The 18,374-nt window shown below is 42.7% G+C and overlaps 1 protein-coding gene and 4 non-coding genes across 5 annotated transcripts; all 5 read left to right on the top strand.

Annotated features, from left to right (window-relative positions):
* Positions 1-10,289: 10,289 nt before the first annotated feature.
* On the top strand, positions 10,290-13,827 carry LOC123425939 (60S ribosomal protein L18-2-like). Its single transcript, XM_045109707.1, has 5 exons — positions 10,290-10,377; positions 10,465-10,554; positions 10,817-10,945; positions 11,332-11,517; positions 13,475-13,827. The coding sequence occupies exons 1-5, from the start codon at positions 10,375-10,377 to the stop codon at positions 13,631-13,633; spliced, it is 567 nt and encodes a 188-aa protein (XP_044965642.1). The 5' UTR covers positions 10,290-10,374; the 3' UTR covers positions 13,634-13,827.
* On the top strand, positions 11,005-11,076 carry LOC123424022. Its single transcript, XR_006621513.1, has one exon. It is a non-coding gene; the product is annotated as a small nucleolar RNA snoR53Y (small nucleolar RNA).
* LOC123424021 lies at positions 11,859-11,930 on the top strand. Its single transcript, XR_006621512.1, has one exon. It is a non-coding gene; the product is annotated as a small nucleolar RNA snoR53Y (small nucleolar RNA).
* Positions 12,698-12,786, top strand: LOC123422800. Its single transcript, XR_006620724.1, has one exon. It is a non-coding gene; the product is annotated as a small nucleolar RNA SNORD29 (small nucleolar RNA).
* LOC123422811 lies at positions 13,035-13,123 on the top strand. The gene has a single exon (XR_006620728.1). It is a non-coding gene; the product is annotated as a small nucleolar RNA SNORD29 (small nucleolar RNA).
* Positions 13,828-18,374: the final 4,547 nt, after the last annotated feature.

Here is an 18,374-nt window from a genome sequence, read left to right on the forward strand (position 1 = left end):
GTGTGTCAGTTTCTTCAACTTTAGTTGAATCGAATTTGACCAAGGAGGTCCTTGGAGAAGGTTAAATAGCAATTTTCATATCATCGTTGTGGCTTTGCGTAAGTAAGATGCGATCATACTAGATACCCATAGCAGCCACGTAAAACATGCAACAACAAATTAGAGGACGTCTAACTTCTTTTTGCAGGGTATGCATGTGATGTGATATGGCCTAATACATGATGTGATATATTGGATGTATGAGATGATCATGTTGTAATAGTTAAATATCGAGTTGCACGTCGATGCTACGGCAACCGGCAGGAGCCATAGGGTTGTCTTTAAACTAACGTTTGTGCTTGCAGATGCATTTACTATATTGCTAGGTGGTAGCTTTAGTAGTAATAGCATAGATATCATGACAACCTCGATGGCGGCACAATGATGGAGATCATGATGATGGAGATCATGGTGTGGCACCGGTGACGATGAAGATCATGCCGGTGCTTTGGTGATGGAGATCAAGAAGCACAAGATCATGGCCATATCATGTCACTTATGATTTGCATGTGATGTTAATCCTTTTATGCACCTTATTTTTCTTAGAACGATGGTAGAATTATAAGGTGATCCCTCACTAAAATTTCAAGATAAAATTGTGTTCTCCCCGACTATGCACCGTTGCAACAATTCGTCGTTTCGAGACACCACGTGATAATCGGGTGTGATAGACTCAACGTTCACATACAACGGGTGCAAAACAGTTGCACGTGCGGAACTCTCCGGTTAAACTTGATGAGCCTAGCATGTACAGACATGGCCTCGGAATACAAGAGACAGAAAGGTCGAGCATGAATCATATAGTTGATATGATCAACATGGAGATGTTCACCACTTAAACTATACTCAACTCACGTGATGATCGGACTTGAGTTAGTGGATTTGGATCATGCACCACTCGAATTACTAGAGGGATGTCTATTTGAGTGGGAGTTATTAGTAATATGATTAGCTAAACTCAATTATCATGAACATAGTCAAAAGTTCTTTGCAAATAATGTTGTAGCTTGCGTTGTAGCTCTACTGATTTTTATATATTCCTAGAGAAATTTTAGTTGAAAGATGATAGTAGCAATTATGCGGACTGGGTCCGTAAACTGAGGATTGTCCTCATTGATGCGCAGAAAGCTTATGACCTTAATGCACCACTCGGTGTGCTGAACCTCGAGCGTCATGTGTGGATGTTGCAAACATTTGACATACACGTTTTTGATGACTACATGATAGTTCGGTGTGTAATGCTTAACGGCTTAGAATTGAGGCACCGAAGACGTTTTGAACATCACGGAACATATGAGATGTTCCAAGAGATGAAATTGGGATTTCATGCTCATGCCCTTGTTGAGAGGTATGAGACCTCCGACAAGATTCTTTGTCTACAAAGTAAGGGAGAAAAACTCAATCGTTGAGAAAGTGCTCAGATTGTTTGAGTGCTACAATCTCTTGAATCAAGTGGGAGTTAATCTTCCAGATGTGATAGTGATGGTTCTCCAAAGTCACTGCCACCAAGCTACAGAGCTTCATGATGAACTATAACATGCCAGGGATAGAATTGATGATCCTTGAGCTATTTGCGATGTTTGACATCGCAAAGGTAGAAATCAAGTAGGAGCATCAATTGTTGATGGTTAGTAAAACCACTAGTTTCAAGAAGGGCAAGGGAAAGAAGGGATACTTCATGAAACGGCAAACCAGTTGCTGCTCTAGTGAAGAAACCCAAGGTTGAGCCCAAACCCGAGACTAAGTGCTTCTGTTATGAGGGCAACGGTCACTGAGGCGGAACTACCCTAGATACTTGGAAGACGAGAAGGCTGGCAAAGTTGACAAAAGTATATTGGATATACGTGATATTGATGTGTACCTTACTAGTGCTCCTAGTAGCACCGGGGTATTAGATACCGGTTCAGTTGCTAAGTGTTAGTAACTCGGAATAAAAGCTATGGAATAAACGGAAACTAGCTAAAGGCGAGGTGACAATATGTGTTGGAAGTGTTTCCAAGGTTGATGTGGTCAAACATCGCACGCTCCCTCTGCCATCGGGATTGGTGTTAAACCTAAATAATTGTTATTTGATGTTTGCATTGAGCATGAACATGATTAGATCGTGTTTATTGCAATACGATTATTCATTTAAAGATAATAATGGTTATTCTATTTGCTTGAATAAATACCTTCAATGGTTTATTGAATCTTGATCGTAGTGGTACACATGTTCATAATATTGATGCCAAAATATACAAAGTAGTAATGATAGTACCACTTACTTGTGGCACTACCACTTGAGTTATATTGGTATAAAATGCGTGAAGGAGCTCCATGTGGATGGATCTTTGTACTCACTCATTTTTGAAACGTTTGAGACATGCAAACCATGCCTATTGGTATAAACGCATGAAGAAACTCCATGCAGATGGATCATTTGGACTCACTTGATTTTGAATCACTTGACGCATGCAAATCATACCACATGGGTAAGATGACCGAAGGCCTCGTTTTTTCCAGTGAGATGGAACAAGAAAGTAACTTGTTGGAAGTAATACATTTTGATGTGTGCAATCCAACGAATGCTGAGGCACGCAGTGGATATCGTTATGTTCTTACTTCACTGACGATTTGAGTAGATACAAGAGTATTTGTTTGATGAATCACGAGTCTGAAATATTGAAAAGTTCAAGCTATTTCAGAGTGAAGATCGTCATGACAAGAGGATAAAATGTCTACGATATGATCATAGAGATGAATATCCAAGTTGCGAGTTTGGTACAGAGTTAAGACAATGTGGAAATTGTTTCGCAACTCATGCCACCTAGAGCACCATAGTGTGATGGTGTGTCCGAACGTCGTAGCCGCACGCTATTAGATATGGTGCATATTATGATGTCTCTTATCGAATTACCACTATCGTTTTGAGGTTATGCATTGGAGACAACAACATTCACTTTAATAGGGCACCACATAGTTCCGTTGAGATGAAACCGTATGAGCTATGGTTTGGAGAAACCTAAGTTGTCGTTTCTTAAAAGTTTGGGGCTACGATGCTTTTGTCCAAAGGCTTCAGCCTGATAAGATTGAGCCAAAAGCGGATAAATGCATCTTCATAAGATACCCAATATAGTTGGGTATACCTCCTATCTGAGATCTAGAAGCAAAGTGTTTGTTTCAGAAAAATGGGTCCTTTCTCGAGAAAGAGTTTCTCTCCAAAGAATTGAGTGGGAGGATGGAGGAACTTGATGAGGTTATTGAACCAACACTTAAACCGGAGAGTAGAAGGGCGCAGGAAGTTGTTCCTATGGCACCTAGACCAGTTGAAGTGGAAGCCAATGATGGTGATCGTGAAGCTTCGGATCAAGTTACTACCAAACCTCGTAGGTTGACAAGGATACGCGCTACTACAGAATGGTGCGGTAATCCTGTCTTGGAGGTCATGTTGCTGGACAACAATGAACCTACGAGCTATGGAGAAGGGATGGTGAGCCCGGATTCCGACAAATGGCTGGAGGCCATGAAATCCGAGAGAGGATCCATGTATGAAGACAAAGTGTGGACTTTGGAAGAGCTACTTGCTGGCCGTAAGACTATTAAGTACAGATGGATCTTCAAAAGGAAGACAGATGATGATGGTGAAAAGTCACCATTAAAAGCTCGACTTATCGCAAAGATGTTTTCGACAAGTTCGAAGATTTGACTATGATAAGACTTTCTCACTCATAGTGATGCTAAAAGTCTGTTGGAATTATGTTAGCACTTGCTGAATTATTTATGAAATATTGCACATAGGATGTCAAAACATTGTTTCCTCGACGGTTTCCTTGAGGGAAGGTTGTATGTGATACAACCGGAAGATTTTGTCGATCCTACGGATGCTAACAAGTATGCAAGCTCTGACGATCCTTCTATGGACTAGAGCAAGCATCTTGGAGTTGGAATAAGTACTTTGATGAGTGATCAAAGCTTTTGGTTTTATACAAAGTTTATGAGAAACTTGTATTTACAAGAAAGTGAGTGGGAGCACTATAGAATTTCTGATTAGTATATGTGGTTGACATATTGTTGATCGGAAATGATGTAGAATTTATGGAAAGCATATAGGGTTGTTTGAAAAGTGTTTTTCAAAGGAAAATCTGGATTAAGCTACTTGAACATTGAGCATCAAGATCTATAGAGATAGATCAAGACGCTTGATAAAAAACTTTCAATGAAATGCATGCCTTGACAAGTGTTTGAAGGAGTTCAAAATAGATCGGCAAAGAAGGAGTTCTTTGTTGTGTTGTAAGGTGTGAATTTGAGTAAGACTCAAAGCTCGACCACGACAAAAGAAAGAGAAAGGACGAAGGTCGTCCCCTATGCATTAGCCGTAGGCTCTATAGTATGCTATGCTGTGTACCGCACCTGATGTGTGCCTTGCCATGAATCTGTCAAGGGGTACAAAAGTGATCCAAGAATGGATTACTGGACAACGGTTAAAAGTTATCCTTAGTAACTAGTGGACTAAGGACTTTTTTCTCGATTATGGAGCTGATTAAAGAGTTCGTCGTAAAGAGTTACGTCGATGCAAGCTTTGACACTAATCCGAATAACTATGAGTAGTAAACCGGATTCGTATAGTGGAGCAGTCATTTGGAATAGTTCCAAATGGTGCGTGGTAGTAGCATCTATAGGATGACATAGAGATTTGCAAAGAACACATGATCTAAAAGGTTCAGACCTGTTGACTAAAACCTCTCTCACGAGCAAGATATGATCAAAACCCATGGGTGTTAGGTTCATTGCAATCACATAGTGATGTGAACTAGATTATTGACTCTAGTGCAAGTGGGAGACTGTTGGAAATATGCCCTAGAGGCAATAATAAATTGGTTATTATTATATTTCTTTGTTCATAATAATCGTTTATTATCCATGCTACAATTGTATTGATTGGAAACTCAAATACATGTGTGGATACATAGACATCACACTGTCCATAGTGAGCCTCCAGTTGACTAGCTCGTTGATCAAAGATAGTCAAGGTTTCTTGGACATAGACAAGTGTTGTCACTTTATAACGGGATAACATCATTAGGAGAATGATGTGATGGATAAGACCCAAACTATAAACGTAGCATATGACCATCTCAATTTATTGCTATTGTTTTCTGCATGTCAATGTGTCTATTCCTACGAGCATGAGATCATGCAACTCCCGGACACCGGAGGAATACCTTGTGGGTTATCAAACGTCGCAACGTAGCTGGGTGACTATAAAGGTGCTCTACAGGTATCTCCAAAGGTGTTTGTTGGGTTGGCATGGATCAAGACAGGGATTTGTCACTCCGTGTGACGGAGAGGTATCTCGGGGCCCACTCGGTAATACAACATCACATTAAGCCTTGCAAGCAATGTGACAGAGAATTTAGTCATGGGATCTTGTATTATGGAACGAGTAAATAGACTTGCCAGTAACGAGATTGAACTAGGTATAGAGATACCGACGATCGTATCTCGGGCAAGTAACATACCGAAGGACAAAGGGAACATCATACGGGATTAATTGAATCCTTGACATAGAGGTTCAACCGATAAAGATCTTCGTAGAATATGTAGGATCCAATATGGGCATCCAGGTCCTGCTATTGGTTATTGACCGTAGAGGTGTCTCAGTCATGTCTGCATAGTTCTCGAACCCGCATGGTTTGCACACTTAAGGTTGACGTGTCAGTATAGTTGAATTATAGGTGTTGGTAACCAAAAGTTGTTCGGAGTACCATATGAGATCCCGTACGTTATGAGGAGCTCCGTAATGGTCCGGAGGTAAAGATTGATATATAGGAAGTCATGTTTTGGTCATCGGAAAAGTTTCGGGCTCATCGGTAGTGTACCGGGAGTGCCCGGAGGGTACCTGGGACCATCGAGAGGGGTGTCACGCCCCGAGGGGCATTATGGGCTATGGTGGGATACAAACCAGCCCCTAGTGGGCTGACATAAGCTCCCACTAAGGCCCATGAGGTTTGAGAGGCCAAAAACTTAAAGGTGGAAAAGGTGAAAAAGGTGGAAAGGGTTTGCAAGTGGAAAGGAGGAATCCTACTCCTAGTAGGATTGGAGTAGGACTCCTCCACCTCCAATTTCGGCCAAGCCTTGAGGGTTTGAGGCTGCCTCCTCCCCTCCCTCCCTCCTATATATACTAGAGGTACTGAGGGTTTTTGAGACACAGAAAACAGCCACGTGCTGCCCTCTCTCTAGATCTGTTTCTCCCTAGTCTAGTTTCAGCGGTGCTTAGGCGAAGCCGTGCTGGAATAGCTCCACCACCACCACCACCATGCCGCCGTGCTGGAGAACTCATCTACCTCTTCGCCCCTCTTGCTAGATCAAGAAGGCGGAGATCGTCATCGAGCTCTACGTGTGCTGACCGTGGAGGTGCCGTCTGTTCGACACTAGATCAGGATGGATCATGATGGGATCACGGGAAGAATCGTGATGCGATCGCGGGACGGGCTGCGATTTGGACCGCGAAGATATTTCACTACATAAACCGTGTTATATATGCTTCCACTTAGCGATCTACAAGGGTATGTAGATGCACTCTCCCCTCTCGTAGATGATCATCACCATGGATAGGCATTGCGTGTGCATAGGAATTTTTTTGTTTCACATGCAACGTTCCCCAACACTATTCACACTCGGGCCCTTTGGCCTTCTGATTAACCACCTATTTTAAAGGCATGACATCGCCAAATGACCAAGTTAAAACAAGCCGAATATGAGGGGAACTCGCCTTGCAAGCTGATTACTCTGGATACAAGGAGCCGTCGAAGACCATATACATCGGTGTTGGACGCTAGTTCGGGGGCTACCGAGGGAGTCCTGGATTAAGGGGTCCTCAGACGGTCGGTCCGTTTCTCACACGCCAACCTAATGGGCCGCATTATTGAAGACCAGACTGCATGACAACCTCGTGGACAAGTAGGAAGGCTCCAAAGACTGGCGTGTCATCCAAGTTGGGTAGGCTAGATCAACACGTCTGCCCCCGACTGAGGTTGGTTGTATGTAACCGTAGGGGGCCCTGGTATCTATATAAATCACAGGGTTTCCTCTGCATAGGCAAGTTGATTCATCTAGGGTTTTAACTCATACAATCTCGAGGTAGATCAACTATGTAATATAATCCTCATACACCATCAATATAATCAAGCAGGACGTGGGGATTTACCTCCTCAAGAGGGCCCGAACCTGGGTAAATAATGTCTCCTTCGTCCCCTGCAACCCATCGATCCAAGGTCCATAGTTTGGGACCCCTTACCCGAGGTCCGTCGGTTTGGACACCGACACCTCTCTTACCGGATCAAGAAGGAGGATATGTCACCGAGCCAGATGTGTGTTAAACTCGGAGGTGCCACACGTGCGGTGGATCGGATTGGATCGCGACGCGAGTACGACTACGCCAACCACGATCTCTAGGCCCTTAACACTTTCGGTCTAAAAGGGTATGCAGACACCTTCCCCTCTTGTTGCTAGCATCTCCATAGAATAGATCTTGGGTGTTCAGTAGGAATTTTTTTGTTTCCCATGCAACGTTTCCCAACAATTTTATGGCCTTCTTCATTGTCAGGATGTCCGCACCTGAGTCGAGCTATGGTCGACCAGAGGAGGAGCGAAGGAAAGGCGACCGAGGGCGATGTCGTGGATATTGAACGAGGTGGATCCGCGGCGACGACATCTGCCACACAACCGCACCATCTGCACCTCCCTGCTCTTGAGTTGGTCATTTGTTTCTTATAAAGTTTGCTTCTTTTATCAAGGGCACATCGATCACATCCTTGGAAAAAGGGCACATCGATCATTTTGTTTTCTGGTCTTTGCTGTTGTTACTTTATAACCTATTTTATCATATGATTTTGGATATTTGTGTTGTAACATACCTTAGTTTGGGTTTTATTATGCACACACCTTATCTTGGGCCCTACAAGAAGGAAGCACGACATGTGTGGCTCTCATTTGAGTTAACCGGATTGTTTCTTGAAAATATTCGTGATTACGGTTGTGCTCTCAAGGAATGGTTAGGTTTAGTAACTTTTTTCTTGTATAATATTTGGGTGGTGCTCAAAATGCAAAGGTGAAAACTAAGAAGCATAAAACCACCTCTCAAGAAAAGTTCATGAAGCCTCCTAGAGTGTTATCCGCTTAGTTGAACTGAAGTTTAATGCATATGTAGGTTGAGTGCATTACAAAGGTTGTTAGCTTACTGAATCTTAAAGAAACTACTTTTTCAACATGCATTCTTCTTTGCTTGAGTTGTGCTCTTGTTACTTTATTTGTAGGTAAGCAACACTAAATGTTCCGTACTAACACGAATCAGGGTAGTATGGTGTTGTGACACAAAACTGGGACCCCCAGGAGTACAAAATAAAAAAGGTCCAACTCTCTTATCAATGCGTATCTTAAACACTTGACTTGTATTTTGTCATACCTTTATGAGTCCATGGGTACTTTTCCAAACATGTTTTACCTACTGCAATGGTATAAACCCTCACATGGGTCACCACCAAATGCTCCATTTTTCAATCCTTGCTCTTAGGTGCAGAGAGAGACATTACGATTGCTATGGTTTGAGGTGTACTTTCAAGTATGCCACTTAGGTTTAAGGTTGCAGCTTACTAGCTTTTCTATTTTTGTGTACAATTTCTATTTGGTTCAACTCATTTAGCTCGACCGTAACTAAACATCAGTTTGCCAAAATACTCATTGGTTACTTACAAATGATTATTGCTACTAGAAGAGCATAATCATTTTGAATGAAGCAACCTTATATTTCATCTTTGGGTAGCCAAGTTCAGCGCCTTGAAAACATTTCTTATAACTTAAAAGTGGCAATGGATGCACCATTATATTTTTGCTTAATCACTAATATACACGAAAAAATGTTACTTTGTAGGTTGGTGATTCTGATCTTATAAGCAACAACTAGAAACATGGGATGTACACATTATTTGACCAATGTTTCTCATACGGAATGAGCATTAGAATTCTTTCTTATTACAAGGATAATAATTCTGTGTGGCTTTGTTTTATTGCAGATAGTGATCAGTCTATTGGAAACTATGGTGCATCATGGTATACATGCAACTTTCTTGCCGAGTAAAGAACGATGGGAGTACCAATTCATATTTTGAATGAAAATAACATTTAAATTTGCATTATTTCATGCCGGTTTAATTTCTAAATGCTAATCACATATATTGCTTTGGATCTTTTTATAGCACCTAAATTAATGTCCTTTTTGTCCACTTGAATACCTAATTTTAGTAAATGTTCATAGATTGTAATATATTTCGTTGCCAGTAGCAACTCACATGCCTGCTAACTAAGGGTTTGCCACAGTTTAAGACAACATTCCTCGCTCTATATGAAAATACTTTAAACACATCGAGTAGATCTTAGTTTGTAATAGATAATTATTTAGATCATTGCTCTCTATGTACACATCATTATATTGGATATTTTTTATCAACTTACATACCAAGTGAAGTGGATTCCAATTACTCCTCCATTGTCATGGACTATCCTTTCTATGCATGCAAAATTTGACATATATTGTCCATATTTATATATGCGACCGACAAGAAAATTATTCATGGTCCATGTCTACACACATGCATTTAACTAGATTTAGCTTACTTGGATTAGAAATAGATTAGGAAGAAGGTGGCGTGGTCGTGTTGTTTTTGTACTGTTTTGAGACAACAAAACAACGACATAAAAGCTACATGCAAAATCAAAAAGACAATAGATTGAGAGGATGAATGATGTATGAAGAGAAAAGATGATGATCAACAAGTTCAACGAAAACGAGGAGCTAGAGGGATGTGTGGTGTTTGTAAAATAATAAGATGCTTGCATTTATGTCGTGGATGAATACTTCATGCAATGTGCTCGTTTGTGAAAAATAAAAATAAACATTATTTTTATAAATTCTATAAAATACAAATTTATTTATTGACACGTGGCAAAGCACGAACAGTAGTAACAGAGAAGGACACTGAATTCGCCGCAGAGCCCGGGCACGAGCATACAGAGCGTTTTTGGAGAAGCCCGGACACGACGAGTCCAACAGAAAAAAGCCCACCACATAGCAGCAGTGCCCCATTCGTCGGGCTCACCAGGCCCACACCTTAGCCCAAAAGCCCAAACGAGCCATGAAAACCCTAAACACCCTCTCCACGCCTCTCCCTCCGCCCCTATATAGCGCCCCATCCACGCGCCGCCACTCTCCTTCCCGAGCCGGAGGCGGACGAGGTAAGAAGCAGCAGCCGCAGCGCGACCCCGCGAGGAAACCCTACCGCCGCCGCCGCAGAAGCAGCCATGGTGAGCCTCCCAGCCCCCGCTCCCCCCCTTCGAGATCCTTCCGGTTTCCCTCTAGTCCGCGCGCGCTAACTCTGCTGTGCTGCCAAGGGTATCGACCTCGTCGCTGGCGGGAGGAACAAGAGGACCAAGCGCGTCGCGCCCAAGTCCGACGATGTGTACCTCAAGCTCCTCGTCAAGGTATTCACGCGCGTACCCCACGCTTTCGCCATCCGATGATCCAGTTTCCGTTTAATATGCCACGGTTACGGAATTTTCGTGATTCGATTAGCTGTAGCCGCATCTGTGATGGCTAGTTTAGCTGTATTTCCATCTGGCTATGTAGGCGGCCATTTCTCGTTGTGTGCAGCGCTGTAGAGTCTAGTGTTGGATAGGCAGATCGTTTTTTTGTATGTGTGGTGTGCTTCTGGATTGTGATTGTTGTGTTGCTTTCTGTTTGCAGCTCTACCGTTTCCTGGTGAGGAGGACCAAGAGCAAGTTCAACGCCGTCATCCTCAAGAGGCTCTTCATGAGCAAGACCAACCGCCCGCCGCTCTCCATGCGCCGTCTCTCCAACTTCATGAAGGGAAAGGTATGCACATCCCTTACCGAGAGACTTTACCATCTGTTTGTTCGTAATCTAATTGTAAGGTTCCCAGTGATGTATTAACCATGCTAATGCTGATTCCATCTGACGAGCAATTCATTATTACTGAGGGAACCATTTACCTAGTTATGCCTTTTCGACATCCAAAAACATTGATTTCTTTATTTTGTTCCAATTTGTGTATGTGCATCTTGTTCTGAAATTGTGCATTTCCTCTCCAATTTCATGTGCCAAATGTAGTTTGTCACTGGTGGTTATGATGCAAATCATCTATTCTAAAATTTACTTAAATGTCCACAAGTCTATGTCTCAGTCTTCTTGTTTTGGTAACCCAGCTTATCGATTGTCATATTTAAATTGTATCTCAACAGGAGGAGAAGAACATTGCTGTGGTTGTTGGCACAATCACAGATGACATGCGGATCCAAGAGATCCCAGCAATGAAGGTTACCGCTCTGAGGTTCACAGAGACAGCGAGGGCAAGGATTGTCAATGCTGGTGGGGAGTGCCTCACTTTTGACCAGCTTGCTCTCCGTGCTCCAACTGGGGAGAACACGGTAAGCTTTTCTTATCTCTGAAGTTGTGATTATCTTCGTGCCATTGCTTGGATTTGTTATGAGTAAAGCACTGTTCCGTAGGTTTTGCAAGTGTGTAGGAAGTGGTGCCTTTATACTATGTTTAGGATTTGCTATGGCTGTATTGATCAGGTGTTTTTGTATAGTATGGAAGTGTAAGATTTATAACCCACCCATCAGTTATCAGTTTTATTCCGAAAGGCCACATTGTCAAACTGATGTTTACAATGGAGTGTGATCATGGTAGCCAGTTAGACTGTCTAGATCTTTCTAAGTTATCATCTGTATTTGAACACTTCCTTCGGTTCTGATCCTATTTTAAGGTTCCCAGTGATGCATTAACCATGCTAATGCTGATACCATTTGACGAGCAATATAATATTACTGAGGGAACCATTTACCTAGTTCTTAATTTTGACTTCCAGAAACATTGATTTCTTTTTTTCCCTGTTGAAATTTGTGCATTTGCACCCTTTTCTTAATTTTGCAATGATCTTAGTTTTGCGATGATGATACACTTTACCCAGCTCATTATGAGACTTCCCTCTGTGGGTTGTTGTGATATGTACTTCTTTCCATTGTATCTGAGCTCTTGATAATGATTTGTTTTGCTTTTTTGAGTTTTGACATGTTGGCATATAGTTGTATTCTTCTTTGTAAATGTTTTTGTGTGACTTTCAATGGTGATACCCTATAATCCCAGTTCTATGAATACTCCCTCTTTGGGTTTTCTGATCTCAACTAAATGTTATAGTTCTAACTTATTATACTATGTGTCTTCTTTGTAAATGTTTTGTGTGACTTTCAATGGTGATACCCTACAATCCCAGTTCTATGAATACTCCCCTCTTTGGGTTTTCTGATCTCAACTACTCCCTCCGTTCCTAAATATAAGTCTTTTAAGAAATTTAACTAAGGGTCTACATACGGAGCAAAATGAGTGAATCTACACTCTAAAGTATGTCTATATACATCACTATGTAATCCACTAGTGGAACCTTTAAAAAGACTTATATTTAGGAACGGAGGGAGTAAATGTTATAGTTCTAACTTATATTATACTATGTGATGTATGCCTTCTAGTACTAAAAAGAGTATCTAATTTGTTGCTATTATCTTTGCTTATGCAAATGTTTAGTTGTAGCACTTTGTCTTGCTATTTTTGCAATGATGATACTATTACCCAGCTCATTATGAGACTTCCCTTTGTGGGCAGTTGTGATATGAACTTCTCTTTAGAATCTGAGCATTCTCAACGTTCTTTTTTATGATTTCTTCATTGCATTTCATTATAGCCTATGACTTGCAATGATGATACACTATAATCCCAGCTCTATGAATACTTCCCTCTGTGGGTTGTGTGATCTCAATTAAACGTTATAGTTCTATCTGAGCAGACTATATGCCATTTCCTTTTTGACTTGAAAATAGCATTGGCTTTCTTTCTGTGTTCTTTGCTTATGCAAGTGTTTAGTGGCAGTGTTTTTTCTTGATTATTTTTGCAATGATGATACTATTACCCAGCTCATTATGAGACTTTCCTTTGTGGGCAGTCCTGATATGAACTTCTCTTTTGTATCTGAGCCCACTCACTCACATTTTTCTTATGATTTCTTCATTACATTTCATTGCAACCTAATAAGGCTCTATGAAAACACAGGTTGATTGTGACTACTGCAGTGATGATACACTATAATCCCAGCTCTATGAAAACCTCCCTCTGTGGGTCGTTTGTGATATGAACTAAGCGTTATAGTTATATCTGAGCAGAGTAGTTTGAGAACGTGATTACCCACTATTCAGTATGTAGTTGGTGCAGTCTGAAATGTACTTCTAAATTTAAAATAAAATAGGAGAAATCCACTCAGCTCTTTGTCTTGCAAGTTCTTATAGTTGTTCTGAATTCAGTCCTTATGTTTGCAAATGTGTGCATCTGCAGATCCTGTTGAGGGGACCCAAGAATGCCCGTGAGGCGGTGAGGCACTTCGGCAAGGCTCCTGGTGTGCCGCACAGCCACACCAAGCCCTATGTGCGCTCCAAGGGTAGGAAGTTTGAGAAGGCTCGTGGTAGGAGGAACAGCCGTGGCTTCAAGGTTTAAGTTGCCCTTTCTGGTTAGTCGCTGTTTGCGTGGAGCGGCTGTTGTTCTGTTTGAGCAATTGACAGTAATTAGTAAAGTACTTAGTACTGAGAGCAGCACAATCTATCGCCCCAGTGTTCGAATGATATTTTGGAAGATTCTTATGGCTGTCAACTGTTTTTATTTTGTGAGCTTGAAGACCATGTTTTGTTGCACCCTGTCTCTTAGAATTCTCTGCTGGCAATGTCTACTGCTGAATGTGTTCTCTCTACGTGATGGTCAGTGTAGTTGGTTCTCTTTGGTGCCTTGGGCTCTATCCTCTTGGATCAGTTGCTGTATCTTTGCATGAAGTAATGCAATTCTGATGAATTGCGTTCTCTTGCTTAGAAGTTTCTGTTTTAACTTGGTTTAATGCAATTCTGATTAATTAATTGAGTAACATCCAGTAAGCCACCACATGCAATTTCATCAAAAGCAACATGTATGCATCATAGGCCCTATACAAGCAGGGTCGCAACCGGTTGTTAGGGTACCTCAGTTCAAGTTAATGCAGCAACAATTCTAGAGAAGTTGTCTTCTGTAATTTTAGGTTACCACGAAATCCTTTGCCCTTGTTTTCCTTCCTCTTGTACATTTGCACTTCGGCCTTGACAGGGCAAATCTACTTTCTTCCGCACATGTGTTCCTTTTCTCTACCGCCATCAGTTGGTCATGGCCTTGATCATCGATCTCCTTAAAGCACAAATCCACCTTGCCATCGTCTCTTGTTTGTGTTGGACTAACAACTCCTCCGTTTGTCTTTATTGCATTGAAATCTTGCTCTCTTTCTCTTCTCCCATCCAAGCAAGAGCTAGGAGTGAGGCTTTTCCCCCTAAAAAAAACAAAAAACCCCATAACCTTCACTTGATTCTGTTTCATAATTTTCTCCCCCATTTTCTCGTTTTGCCTTGAGATTTAGGAAAACAATGGGCAAAGCGAATGCCTTGTTGCTATTTCTTTTGTTCATATGCTTGTACAACTCTTCGATGTAGATGGCATACTCATTAAGTGTTGCTCAACTCGGAGGACTGTTGTTCACTTGATCGACTCAACCTAACCATCGTTTGCAACAATATTGGATGTCACTCCAACGTGCGAGGGAAATGTCTTGGCGCCAAAATTTTGCTCTTTGGGAAGGGGAATGGTGTGGAAGGGCCAGGTGATGTTAACTCCTTAAAGATATACCCCTCTGTTCGAAAATACTTGTCATAGAAATGAATGTATCTAAAGATGTATTTTAGTTCTAGATACATTTATTATTTATTAGCATCCATTTGTGCGACAAGTATTTTCAAACGGAGGAAGTAGTTTTCTAGTAGAAAATGCTCAATTTGAGAGTCACCTCAGAATTTAGGGAGTTCGAATCTTTTTCCCACAGAGGAGGTTTAAGAGAGAGAGAGAAAAGGTGGTGGGGGGGGGGGGGGGGGGGGGGGTCACTCTAAAAAATGAGTTTTCTGGGAGTTAAAAACATTTTGGGGGGAAAGCTGGAGATGTTGCATTAGATTGAGTGGTGCGAAGACAACTCTGTGTTAAACAGAATATCATGTACGCCATATCATCGAGTTGTTAGGAGATATGAGAGTTAGTTCAACCTACGTTGTATCTCTACCCTCCCGACCCTCTCGTCAATTCCATCGTTTCATCACCCTCCCACCATCATGTCCTCTCGTCAATTCCATCGTTTCATCACCCTCCCACCATCATGCCTTCCCCGCAACCCCAACCATCATGTCCTCATCAAACCCTGTCGCCATCAACTCAAGTCTCAACTACAACTCCTCTGAGTCGTTGATCTGCACCAATTATGTTCTCTCGCGTGCTCAAGCAAAATCCCAAATCATGGGCATTGGCCTTTATGGCTAACTAGATCAATCTATCCAAGAACCAACTCCCACAATCACCACCATAAATGCCGAAGGGAAGGACGGGGTTGTCCCAAACCCTGCCTACTCCCTATGGTTTATCCAAGATCAACAAATCATCGCTTACCTTCTTTGAAATCCGTCCAAAGAAATTCTTGTCCAGGTCGCTTCGCTTGAGAAGTCACATGCGAACTGGTCCGCGCTCGACAACATGTACTCAACCATGTCTCTCTCCCGAGCCAATAATATCAGAGTATCCCTCACCAATGCCGAAAAGGGCTCCCATTCTGCGTGTGCCTACTTTGGTCACATGCATGCCCTCTTCGACGAGCTTGCGGCGGCGGGCCAAGCAATCGGCAAGAGCGAACTCCTCTCCTTCATCATCGCCAGCTTGGACATGGAGTACGAGTTGATCATCTCGGCCTTGGGCGCGCGCACCGGTTTTATCTCCGTCGGCACCTGTGACGCCATCGATTTAATCGTACGCTAATCATACACGCAAATGCGTACGATCAAACTCAAGGACTCACGGGAAGATATCACAACACAACTCTAGACACAAATAAAACATACAAGCTTCATATTACAAGCCAGGGGCCTCGAGGGCTAGAATACAGAAGCTCGATAAACACACGAGTCAGCGAAAGCAACAATATCTGAGTACACACATTAAACATGTGGTGCCTTAGAGAAGGTTAGCACAAAAGATACACGATCGAACGAGGCGAGGTCTCCTGCCTGGGAACCTCCTAACTACTCCTGGTCTTCAACGGCCTCCACGTAGTAGAAGGCACCGTCGGGGTAGCAGTCGTCGTCGGCGAGATACTCCATCTCCTGGGCTCCATCCTCTGGTCGCAGTAACGGATCAAGGGGACAAGGGGGGAGCAAAGCAACGGTGAGTACTCATCCAAAGTACTCGCAAGTCTTACATCAGAACTAAGCTACGTATGCAACAATATCAAAGGGGGGGGGTTATATGTGGACTGGCTGCAACAATGCGAGAAAAGGGAGAGAAGGCCTAGTCCTATCGAAGACTAGCATCTTCAGGGCGTCTTGCAACAATAGACGAGAGTAGAACATGTATACAAATATAGTCATATTGTTGCAGCAATAATAATATAAGGTCACGCCCAGAGATCCTCCCTCGACTCCCTGCGAGGAAGCAATCCCAGAGCAACTATTCCAGTTAAGTAACATTTGTAGTTGTATAAGATCAGGGCACAACTCCAAGTCGTCGTGTAACCGTGGACACGACTATTTGAATAGATAAGTTCTTCCCTGCACGGGTGCACAACAGATTCCCCGTCACGCTCGATAACACTCTGTCCGGACACACTTTTTTAGGTCATGCCCGACCTCGGAATATCGACACGTCGCAGCCCCACCTAAGCTCAATAGAGAGGCGAGCCTGCCGGTCTAACTCCTAAGCACAAAGGGGTCGTGGGCCCACTTGCCCTCTGCGCTGCTGCACAATGCGTGGGCGGCCGATGTCAGTCCTAGCACCCCTTACTACAAGTGTGATGCATCTCGGGACCACTCGGGCGCGCGCCGCTCCATCGCTGACGTCTGAAGAGCTTCAGCTGATACCACGACCTCGAGTACCCATAATTCTTCCCACGCAAACTGTTAGTGCGTAATAAGGCCTTCCGACCGACCCAGATCAAATACCCAAATCCATTATCATTTTAATTAAGTCATTGACACATCCACGTGGGAATCCACCCGCCTAACATCTATTCAACAAAGATCCCAGTAACATGGTCAAGTAACTGTGTGGTTGTAACATCAGGGGGAATCCGAGGTATCACCCTTGTTGGATTCCGAACGATGTATCCGTCAAGGTGGACCTAGTGGAATCACCCTTGAGGGTCCCACATTGAGGGGTTGCACGACAGAGACATCGCTGGGAATGGTGAAAGAGGAATCACCCTCGATAACCACGACCGACTAGTTGTACTACAGAGATATCATCCTGAGTACTTCGTGAGGTGTCACCCTCGGTACCCGATAGTATCTGTGTAGCGCCGCATAACTAAGGGGGGGGGTGTAAGTGTTGTGTCGGATCTGGCTCGTTGATCAGGGATCGAGACTTGATGAAAAAGCGGGGCAACTGGACTAAGGGTCAGAGGAGAAGGCTGAGCCACCTATACTAAGCAGATTAAAAGTGCAGTACTGAAAGTAAGAGTTCATCAAAATTAGGCTATGCATCACATATAGGAGCTAACTACAACAATAGCAAAATTCTAATGCAAGCAGGAGGAAGAAAGACATGGGCGATATAGGGATGATCAAAGGGGGTTTGCTTGCCTTGTTGCTCTGCGGCAAAGGACTGGTCATCACGAGGGTAGATGTACCCGGTAGCAGTGTCAGTCTCGGGGTCTACCGGTAAGAAGAGGGGGAAGAAACAATAAATAACAGCAACAGGTGCAACACTAAGCATGACATGACAATGTGCAGGCTAGGCATGAGCTAATGCAACAACACATGTCGCAGACGTGTCGGAAGATAGACGATATTTTCCGGGTCTGTGGCTACTATCGGCCAGACTGAAAAAGATGGAAAAGTTCCACGTTTGCTATGCTTGGGACGAGTGACACATGAACGGATGGCGTATCCGTGTTCGTCTCGTTCTGCTGATCAACTTACATGTTGAAAATATTTTCATCTGAGCTACGGTTTATTTTATATTATTTTTTAAATTTTATTTTATATTAATTTTCGTTCTACAGATTTAATTAATTCAACTAAATGCTATTATGACATCAGCATGATGTCATGCATACATCAACAGTTGACTGGTCAACTCTGACAAGTGGGTCCTACGTGTCATTGACACATTTATTAATTAAGGTTTAGTTAAT

Source organism: Hordeum vulgare, chromosome 1H (genome assembly GCF_904849725.1).
Source record: "Hordeum vulgare subsp. vulgare chromosome 1H, MorexV3_pseudomolecules_assembly, whole genome shotgun sequence".
NCBI classification, from domain to species: Eukaryota; Viridiplantae; Streptophyta; class Magnoliopsida; order Poales; family Poaceae; genus Hordeum; species Hordeum vulgare.

Coding starts and splice junctions, on each gene's coding strand:
- LOC123425939 (XM_045109707.1), top strand. Junction 10,555..10,816: donor ACCTCAAGCTCCTCGTCAAG/GTATTCACGCGC, acceptor TTCTGTTTGCAG/CTCTACCGTTTCCTGGTGAG. Junction 10,946..11,331: donor CCAACTTCATGAAGGGAAAG/GTATGCACATCC, acceptor GTATCTCAACAG/GAGGAGAAGAACATTGCTGT.